We start from the raw sequence: 10,213 nt of genomic DNA, 5'->3' as shown, positions 1-10,213 counted from the left end.
TAATGGGTAGAGACAAATCTCAAAGTTAAGTGGCAGGAAAAAGCTTGTTTGTTTCCATTTGGAGTGATTCCTCTATAAATGCATTTGCAAGTGTCTCATGCTGTTTATTTAGGTGAAAGACAGGCTTGTTCCCACGCAGGTTAGGGCTGTGTACAGGCCTTTTAAACTCTCTCACGGGTCTGCTGAGACTGTTCGTGCATGTGTGAGAGAGGACAGGGATGGTCGAGCCTCAGACAAAGTCGTCATTGTTTGACACTCAACAGCGAATGCGGCTCACCCGGCATGTCGTCTAGTCTATACCCGCCGACTTATGCCACCAGACAGACCCTTTGCCTCAGAAAGCAATGGAAAACACAGACTCATCTGTTTTTGTACAAAATATTTTAATAAATATTACTTTCCAAAACAAAACAAAGACTTGCCAGGAACAACTGCTCCCCCCCAAAATACTTTTATTCTCAAGTTCTTAACACACTAAAGTGAAATGTACACAAATACTTTCTCTTATATCATGATCTTAAGGGCAAACAAAAAATTATATTAAAAGTTTACAGCCTTGTGGTCTCTGATCTAGAAAGGCTGTGTGTCACATGACATTTCTACAGTGTTCTTATTGGACCTCCTCTCTTCAAGTATCTCATTGGTCGAGTTCGTTTTGCATGGCCCGGTGACCCGAGTTTGCTCATTGCAGACCATTCCATTGAAATCGCCACCCACCCAGGGCACACAAAACCAATTCCACCATTCATTAGAGTTAATTACCATATATGCAAATAATATGCAAAGTAATCACAAATACATCAAAAACAGGTAAATCTTTTCCAAAGTATCTAGGAATATAATTTTTTCCTGTCCTTGACACATTTTATGCTGTACATGCAAATGTCAAGCTAAAAAAAAAAAAATTTTGTTCCCTTAAAAGTATTTAATTGGCAAGCAATGAGTCTGCCACATTTAGTTGATTCAAATGACCCTGCAGCAGCAAAATCATCCTCCATGTGATTTAGTCCTTTCCCCTGCCATCCCACTTACATTTAAGTACTTACAAAAGAGTCCTGGCAAAACTACCATAGAAATGGTTTCAAACAGACATCGTACAAAAACAGGTTTCGTTTTTTGGGGGGGACAAAAATGCCCATCCAAATTGTTAAAAAATAAACTATTCTTTCAAGAACACTTTTGGCATTTATGAAACAAAGTGGAGGTCCAAAGGTATTTGGACAGTGAAACATTTTGTTGATGTTTTGGTTCTGTACTCCAGCACTTTAGATTTGAAATTATACAATGACTGAGGTTAAAATTACAGACTGTCAGCTTTAATTTGAGGGTGTTTCCATCCATTAATGTGGATGCTACCATGATTACAGAAAATCGTGAATGAATCATGAACAAAATTGAGTGAGAAAGTTGAGGCATAAACATCATACCCTTCCGAAAGATGCTATTCTCCCATTATTGGTAGTGGTGAAAGGTCAGCATGTCTTGGGGTATGATCTTTGTTCCTCCAACTTTCTCACTCATCATTATTATTCACGATTCATTCAGGATTATCTGTAATCATAGTAGCATCCACATTAATGTAGTGTTCAGAAACATATTCTATTCTTATTTACAATAAAAGTGACTCCAAAAATGACATTAACATTTAATTCATTTAGCAGACGTTCTTAACCAGAGCAACTTACAGTAGTGAGGTCATACATTTTGGTACTATTTTGTGCTGGTCCATTCATGGGAATCGAAACCACAACTCTGGCGTTACAAGCACCATACTCTGAGCCACATGGGACATTACTTAGCACTCAATTCTATTGGGAACAAAATAATCTGAACCAAAACAAACTGTAACCGCATCCAACAAGTTTGTAGAGTCACAACCTTGATGTAGTCATTGCATGCTCAGAATAAGGGATCAAATACTAAACTTTTAACTACTTTAATACACATAAGTGGATTTGTCCAAATGCTTTTGGTTCCTTGAAATGGGGAGACCATGTAAAAAAAAAAAAAAAAAAAAATGTATCGATGAAAATATCCTCAAATTAAAGCTGACCGACCATCTGCACTTTAACCTTCAAATCCACAGTACGAAACATACTGTATATACTGAAACAATATTTTCAAAAATAAGGAAGTTGTAAGCTTACAAAGCTGTCAAACCTTCAAATCTAAACATTGCATATAAATAAAAGGAATGATATTTTAAGGCTCTTGATTATTAAGTTAATAAATCAATCAATATAAACAATGATTAATAAAAAAAAAATATTTACAGATCTATACAACATTCTACATTGACACAAATTCTTCATATCGGCAGCAACTGCTGACAGACTCAACCTGCCCCAAACAAAAATAAATTATATTTTTTGTTAGTTGCTGTGGTATGGTGATGCGGAAGCGCGTACAACTACAAAACCAGTTACGAGGCTAAACCCACATTAATATTCATCATACACAAGACTACCGGGAAAAAGCTTGCAAAAAGCCTTCGACAGCAGCTTACCGAACAACGTAGAGATGTTCTTACACGTACATCGATATCTCTATTTACAGAAGTGCTGCCTCGAAGTTAACTGGTTTTGCAAAAGACTGCAAGCAAACGCAGCACCCGGACATCCAGCCAAACCACAGCCAACCGTTATTGCCAGTGTAAGCCAGCTTGTCGAAACATAAATTAAACACATGGAAATTTGTCTTCTTTGTGAAGGGTAAATCACAACTTTTTGATTCAAAAATATGACAACAGTATCAACAACTTTGGAGCGCCCCTCAGTTGACCTTCCAACAATGATAAACTGGTTGAAGTGGTCGGGCCAAGGTCGCCAAGCTGTGCGCTATACAATGAATTCCATTCGGTTTAAGCTCTGCGTCGACTCCAAGTCTCTGTTATCCTGTTTGTTAGTCCAGTTGGGGTGTTTGCCGGCCGTGCTGAGTGGCTGTGGGCTCCGCTCTTCCCGGTCCACTAGAGTATACGGCGTCTGCCTGGGGAACCTAGCCTTCTGAAGCCTCTTCTCAGACTCCTCGTCATCCGAATGGTGGCTACCCACGTCTGAGTTGTTTGTTCTAATTTTGGCGTTGGTAAGAGAGTTCTTGTCCTCGTAGTGATAGTGGTTGGGGTGTTCTTTAACTGGGGGTAGGCCGTTGGTCGGACCGTGTTTATCGATGGGGTTCTTGATCTGGTTGAGCTGCTCACGCACGTTGTTGACTGCGTTGTTGGTGTCTTCGGCGGTTGTCGCAGGGGACGTCGACTGGGTGCTGACACCCGTGTGGGTGCTGGGCTTCCGGCGCCGCTTGAGGCACCAGATAAACGCAGAGGCCACAGCCAGGAGCCAGATGACGATGACTACGGACACCAGCAAGGGGACCAAGTAGTCTGCTGGAAGGAGAAATGGAGGGAGGGAAGGCGTCAGTTATCGAAGACTAGAACAAACGAGGGAGACTCGGATATCAAAAACTATACTCTAAGCAGAAGTTGACAGCAGCAGCAATGTTATATTCTCCCTCTTCCCATTAACACTTTTCAACTGCAAAATTCCCCAAATCCTTCAACCAGGATTTCTGGAAAACATTCAAGAATTTTTCAAACCTAGGTACATACAACCATCCCACCACTAGTGAAGGTCAATGTCTTTTCAAAAACAATAAATGGCTGCCTGTGTCCTGTGCTCTCACCATTGGGGTTGTGGGTCTGCCTCCTCTGGACACGGACTTCAACAATGGCTGTGATGATAGTGCTGTTTCCGTTTCGCTTGCTGACCAGGTCTATGAATTTGTCCGTGATCTCCTTGATAGGGGCCTTGCCTCGTCTGGGGTCCTCCGTTGACTAAAAAATAAATAATAATTGAGTTATGTTCTTCATACAAGTAAAATAACAATGTAAATTAACTTCCATATCGCATTAAAATAATATTGAGTATACTGTGAGAAACAGGACAAATTAATCCTTGTGCGAATGTAGTTATTCTTAGGATGAGTGTCTTGTTTCAAAACGGCCATTTGCTTGTTCTTGATAATCATGGAATTGAGGGCAAAATTTGAGCCAAAAAGGTACTTACAATGGCTACATTGATCTCGTTGTTGGTGGTGGTCGATGGCTCGCATGTCATGGACACCGAGTACTCCGACGAGAGGTTCCTCACCACATACAGACTCCTTAGCTCACCGCAGATGTGCTCAACAGTCAAGCCCTGCAACACACACAGAGAGTATCAAAATCACAGTTTATCCAAAACTGTATACTGCTCCTAGTCTTACCAAGGTATAAGAAATACTGCCAAACTGGATGTGACAATGTTTTGCCATTGGTTAAATTGACTTCCTAGTTTAAGTTTGAATGAAATGTTATATGATGTGGCTTGCACCAACTCACCTGTGGCATGGTGTCCTTGTTGAAGGTGAATGTGACATTGGCACAGTTGCTCTCGGGGTGGCACTTCGCATGGGGCGGGAGACTGTGGGAGGCCGACCAGCACTCGCCCTGGCTGGGGCATGGCTTGACAAAACAGCGCTCGTCCCTGACGGGCACACACGTCTGACCAACTGGGCACTCGCCATCGCTGTGACTTTTACTGTGGACCCGGCAGGATTTGGGACCACACCAGATCTGGAGGGAGACAGGAATGTGGTTAACTGTGGTCAGTGATGGTGATAACTTGTGGTCATTAATTGCATAGTTCGCTCACATCACAATGGGTATTTAATATGGTACAAAGAACAAAAAAGCTGGTCATATAGCCTGTGGTTTCGTACCTTTGTACAGGTGACCTTCCCATTGTGGCACTGGCAGGTGTTGCAATCGTCATCCCATTTGGTCCCATCCACAGCCACTAGACTGTTGACAACACAGGGTCTCACAGTAACTGCAAAGCAAGAGGTGGCCATTTTAGTCTCTCAAGATTGAACCTGAAACATTTGCTATAGATGCCCAAAATCATAGATGTATTGTGTTTTATTCAGGTTGACTGTTTACACCTACATTGACTCTTGTTAAGACTTAGGTTCTTGTGATGTTTATGGTAATAAAGCTATTGTACCGTGCACTTATACATTGTTTATCTGATGTCCTGTTTATAGTTAGGTAAACAGCACCTAAAGAGCTATAGCACAAGGAACAAAAATTCAGACCAAGTTACTGACTAAGATACAGTCCATTGTCATGGCAGAATCCAACAGGGATGATTATGATGGAAAATGTATTTATTGAAGACAGTATGAGCCTCGGCTCCAAAGGAACACATGAAGGGTAGAGGTCTTACCTTCCTGGCACCTGGGGCCAGCCCTCCCTGGTGGACACAGGCAGCGGTAGCCGTTGATCTCGTCTACGCAGGTGGAGCCGAATGCGCAGGGCGACGACTGGCACTCGTTGATGTCTGATGGGACAAGATTGGCAACTGTTAGGGTACTACTCTATTTCTGTCACTTCATCAATCTATATGCATCGGTCCATCTATCCTACTGACTAACAGACTGAGTGATGTCTTGGAATCATTTTGCTTAGACTGATATTTCCCAGAGCCACAGACCCAAAAAAACATGTTTTATTTACCTAGGTAAGTCAGTTAAAAACAAATTCTTATTGTCAATGACGGCCTTGTTCAGGGGCAGAACGACAGATTATTTTAATTTTTTTACCTTATCAGCTTGGGGATTCGATCTTGCAACCTTCCGGTTACTAGTCCAACACTAACCAGTAGGCTACCTGCCACCCCAAACTATGCTATCAAACTATGCTAATTATACTACTTTGTAACTTCATTATAAAAATAAAAAAACTATACCCTAGTTTCATTCCTAGTCCTTGGTGCTAGTTAACAGTTGGACTAACTCTGAATAGTCAAGGGAATTAGTGCAGGTGATCAACTTCTCCATCTGAGCTCTCTTTAACTGGATCAAAGGGCTAACAGCAACATGAACTTATCTAGCCAACTTATAAGTCTCATCCTCCATTGTGTTGTCCTACAAGCATCACCAAAGCCAAAAGACTTAAACCCGATTTAGCCCCGACTTAACTCTGACTTTTGTCACAGCTTAAGAATAGTGAGGGGGATGGGGGGGTGCAAAGGGTTAATACTCACTAATCCGGCAGTCTGGTCCGGCAAATCCCGCGGCACACTCACACCGGTACCAGTTATCTCCATCCACACAGGTTCCACTGTTATAGCTGTAGAGAAAAGGATAGAGAGAGAGTCAGGGGTCATAGCTCTTAACCAATAAGAATTGACTAAATGGGTGGGAAATATAATTCCATGTCTAAGAAAAGTATCTAAATAAGCATCACTCAGAATTCTCTCTATTAAATGATTTCACCACAAAAATTGTTCCTTCAACAGATACATTTATATTATTCTTTACAAAAAAATGACATTGGGTAGAGGAGGAAGTGGAACAAGGTAAATGTCTGATTGTGAAGTCTTGAGCAAACAAAGTTACGCGAGTTGTTTGTGGCTCTTTGTCGACGCGGAGTGTATATGCAAGTCTGTGTGCATTATCAGCAGCAGGACATTCCTACGGGCAGATATGTTTACTGGGCTTAATTTGGTTTGGGATCGACTTACCAAGGGTGGGGATTGCAGTCGTTGGAATCTGTCAAATTTGAAATAAAATAAAGTTGGGTTAGACACAGAGTGCATGTCAGAATACTAACTCAATATGAATTTGTGGCTAGCTGAGAGGCCACATAACATTAATCTAAGAAATAAAACCAAAAAAGTATGTTTTTCCCTATAGTTAAGATTTAGCTCGATACATTCATTACATAAAGGATGAAGGCCAAACTGTATTTATCTACTACGGCAGGTTAAAATGTAGTTCTAGTGAATTTTACACTATCAAGTTATGAACAACTAATAGTGCACAAGACTACAATTATCTACTAAGGATTTATTAGTATTAGTGAGGACACACACACACTCTGGGGTCACTCACTTTGGTTGCAGGTCAGGCCCTCCCAGCCCTCTTTGCAGACGCAGGTGAAAGAGTCTCCACTGACTACACAGGTGCCTCCGTTCTCACAAGGACTAGGCAGACAGCTGCTGTTCTTAGCTGGAGAAGCAAACACAACCTTTAGCCAACATGCTAGCTAGCTGGAAAATGCTACACAGGCAAACATAACATTTAGCCACCCTGTTAGCCTCCCAAAGCTACATGGGCAAACACAACCGTTAGCCTACCTGCTAACTAGCAAATGCTACATGGGCAAAAGAAACCTTTGGCCTAGTTTTGAACCAAGCCTTCAGCTATACTACTAGTTAACAGAAGCAGCTATCTCAGCAATTACAGTTTAGCAATGGAAAATCTAAACCAAGTGTTTTGTCAGACTCAAAATGTCTATTTTTAGGAATTTAAAATGAGGGCCTTGCATTACTGTCAAATGTTGAGGGAAAACCAAATCATAGTGGTTGTGGTGAATGCTCAGTTGGAATAGCATTAGCTGAAATAATTTAGCACTGGCGGCTACACTACATACCTATATTACAGGTGGCACCCTCCCATCCGGCGGCACACATGCATTTGAAGGTGTCCCCTTCATCGTAGCACGTTCCGCCATTGTTGCACGTAGCCTCGTCACACTGGCTCTCTCCTGGAAGCAAAAAATATTACATGTTAGCAACTATTCATAGTCAATGTCAGGAAACCATTAGGCCTTAAAACCTATTATTTCAGGTATGTGTTATTTATGCACATAAACACACCCTTTCGAACACATACAAGCATGCACACGCTTATATCCCACCCACACGCATATTTCACACCACAACACACTTCACATGGCCGCAGGGCGAAAAAAAAAAGAAAAAAAAAAGTGTGCGATACTGTAGTAAGGGGGGCTTACTTGAGTGACATGTCTTGCCCTTCCATCCGTTCTTACACTCGCAGTAGAAGTCGTTCACCAGGTCTCGGCACGTGCCGCGGTTGCGACATGGGTTGGTGTTGCAGTCATCAATGTCTGAGGAGACAAAAAAAATGTTTAACTGTCTGTTTGGCATCTCCAAGGCCATTTAAATCCTAACCCACCCCCCCCCAGCATTATAACGCCTACCAGGCGTTATAATGCTGATAACGCTTCAATACCAAGAAGCAAGTCAGATAAAATAAAATAGTCAATGCACTGTTCCACCTGCATGTAATGCATAAGCACATATATAGACTTGTGTACAACTGTATGAATACTTTTGAAATGATACAAACAAAAGAACCATTCACTTTTTGAATACTTGTACTACGTTGTGGGGTGATAGGCAACTAAATAACTTGTATATAACTTCAACAACAATGTATTATCCACCGGTGGTTCAAAGAAAGTGAAAGCCATTATTCATATCAAACAAATATGACTACTTAACAGTATTGAGAAGAAAAATGTACTTACTGTCGTCACAGTTGGGTCCCTCCCAGCCCTCGGCACAGATGCACTGGTACAGGCTGACTTTGTCAATACACGTTCCCCCGTTCTGACATGGGCCACTTTCACAGTCATTTATATCTGAGAGTGAGGAAAAGAGAAAAAGAAAAAAAAAGTCTGAGAAAATAAACAATATCAAGCCATGCAATCAAGGTGTGCACCATGAAATCCCTTCAAGGACTCATTTACCATTTCCAATTATGTGAACAACTCGCATTGTTTCCACATTACAAATTCAACAGAGGCCTTGCGGTTTCCCTACTTTGACTGTCGTCTCCGGTCAAGTAACCTTCTACCAAAAGCCCTTCCCAAAACTCCTTCTGTCACCCAAAACCACAACAGAGAGCTTGGTGTTGGGTGTGTGCGTGGGAGAGACAAGGTCGGGCAAGAATAGGCAGACTTCCTGGCTTAAGAGAATGAGAGTTAGGGGTGGGGAGGCATGGAGCCCCCTTCATTTAACAACTTCCCCACCCCCTGACAGGCTAGCAAAGGCTGAGCAGGGTCATTAATCAAGGCCTGTGTCTGAGAGACAGCATAGGCCTCGCCTGGGGCCTCCATTAGATAACACAGTGACTGTAGGGCCAGGGCTAGCCTGCCTGACCTCTCTGGGCTAGGGAGCCAGAGGCTAAAAACAGCCATCCATCAAACAGGGAGCTAATAATTATCGTCAAGGGGTCACCACTCTCCCCTGAAAGAACTGTTGGTGAGAACAAAGTCACCGGGTTTGGAAGGAGCGAGAGCACGCTTTGAACCCAAGGATGCATGTGTCGTGACAGAGATCACGCCAAGAAACAGGAATGATCCTTATAACGGGGAGGGAGATTCTTGTGGTGTACTTATGGTCGGAAAGGGCCCATCCCATCCTCTACCACCCCTGCAATAACATTCTCTCTCTCCATTATCTGCCCTCTCCACTTCAACCTCACAATTCTGCCACATTTCCCCCTCTATCTATGCCTCACTCACACCCCCACATTGACCCCTTAATACACACATTAGCCAGCCACCATCCATCAAAGGCTCCATCCATCCACCTTCCTAGCCATCCTCCATCCATCCATCCACCTCCCTAGCCATCCTCCAGCCATTCATCTACCGTTCTTCACTCCTTGGTGGGACTGGGGGAGTCACTTACTCTCATGGCAGTATGTCCCGGTGAAGCCCTCCTGGCACTCGCAGCTGAACTGGCCCCCAGCCTGGCTCCGGCAGCGCCCGTGGGGCCCGCACACGTTGGACGAAATCAGACGCACGCCCCCAGGGGTGCTGTTGGATGCCACGGAAACCGTGCAGCTGTCAATCACTGAGGGAGAAACAAAGGGCGAGGTCAGGACAGTGTGCATATATGGCAATCACATAAATGTTGATATCCATTGCACAGAACTGATGTTACCACACATCGTATAAACCTTCAAACGCTTTGGGTGCCACAGCTTCCAATAAAATAAATATTCAATAGATACAACATATGCCAAGGCCCTCTAATTTCTTCAATCTGTGGTGTGTATAGATAAAAGTAGTTAAACTAAGTACAAGGGTATAAACCCGTAGACTGTCATAATTACGCTCTCAAAAATGCGTGCATACACACGGCACAGAGTGAGAAAATTAAGGGGGTCTATTGAGTATTCAGCAGGAAGATCACACAGAGCACTTCACAGTTTTGCCAGATTTTTCTGGGGCGTTTTGGAGAGACGAACAAAGTCTAGTAGGGAGGAGAGGAACATTTTAAGAAGCAGAGGCAATTTGTCAGAAGCAGGAGGGCGGCGTGGGGGGTGTTCTTGAAGGGAGTGTCTTGTCAAAAACATAGTC

At 42.9% G+C, this 10,213-nt stretch overlaps 1 protein-coding gene across 3 annotated transcripts in view; it reads right to left on the bottom strand.

The window, feature by feature from the left end:
* Positions 1-364: 364 nt before the first annotated feature.
* The window catches only part of LOC109890032 (protein jagged-1b-like), a 30,309-nt gene continuing 20,460 nt past the window's right edge, over positions 365-10,213 (bottom strand). For 2 of the 3 annotated variants that reach the window (XM_020481995.2, XM_031828689.1), the window contains exons 14-26: positions 9,540-9,704; positions 8,372-8,485; positions 7,835-7,948; positions 7,469-7,582; positions 6,928-7,044; positions 6,558-6,585; positions 6,078-6,163; positions 5,259-5,372; positions 4,753-4,862; positions 4,373-4,606; positions 4,059-4,190; positions 3,676-3,826; positions 365-3,379 (exon numbers count right to left, since the gene is read on the bottom strand). In XM_020481995.2, coding sequence (XP_020337584.1) covers positions 2,838-3,379; positions 3,676-3,826; positions 4,059-4,190; positions 4,373-4,606; positions 4,753-4,862; positions 5,259-5,372; positions 6,078-6,163; positions 6,558-6,585; positions 6,928-7,044; positions 7,469-7,582; positions 7,835-7,948; positions 8,372-8,485; positions 9,540-9,704 — 2,021 coding nt within the window. In that variant the 3' untranslated portion in view covers positions 365-2,837. The remainder of the gene's footprint in view (positions 3,380-3,675; positions 3,827-4,058; positions 4,191-4,372; positions 4,607-4,752; positions 4,863-5,258; positions 5,373-6,077; positions 6,164-6,557; positions 6,586-6,927; positions 7,045-7,468; positions 7,583-7,834; positions 7,949-8,371; positions 8,486-9,539; positions 9,705-10,213) is intronic. The other variant, XM_031828687.1, reaches the window with a different exon arrangement.

This window comes from Oncorhynchus kisutch, linkage group LG1, assembly GCF_002021735.2.
Source record: "Oncorhynchus kisutch isolate 150728-3 linkage group LG1, Okis_V2, whole genome shotgun sequence".
Classification (NCBI taxonomy): domain Eukaryota; kingdom Metazoa; phylum Chordata; class Actinopteri; order Salmoniformes; family Salmonidae; genus Oncorhynchus; species Oncorhynchus kisutch.
The sequence above is the reverse complement of the archived record's forward strand: the minus strand, read 5'-3'. Positions and strand labels throughout refer to the sequence as shown.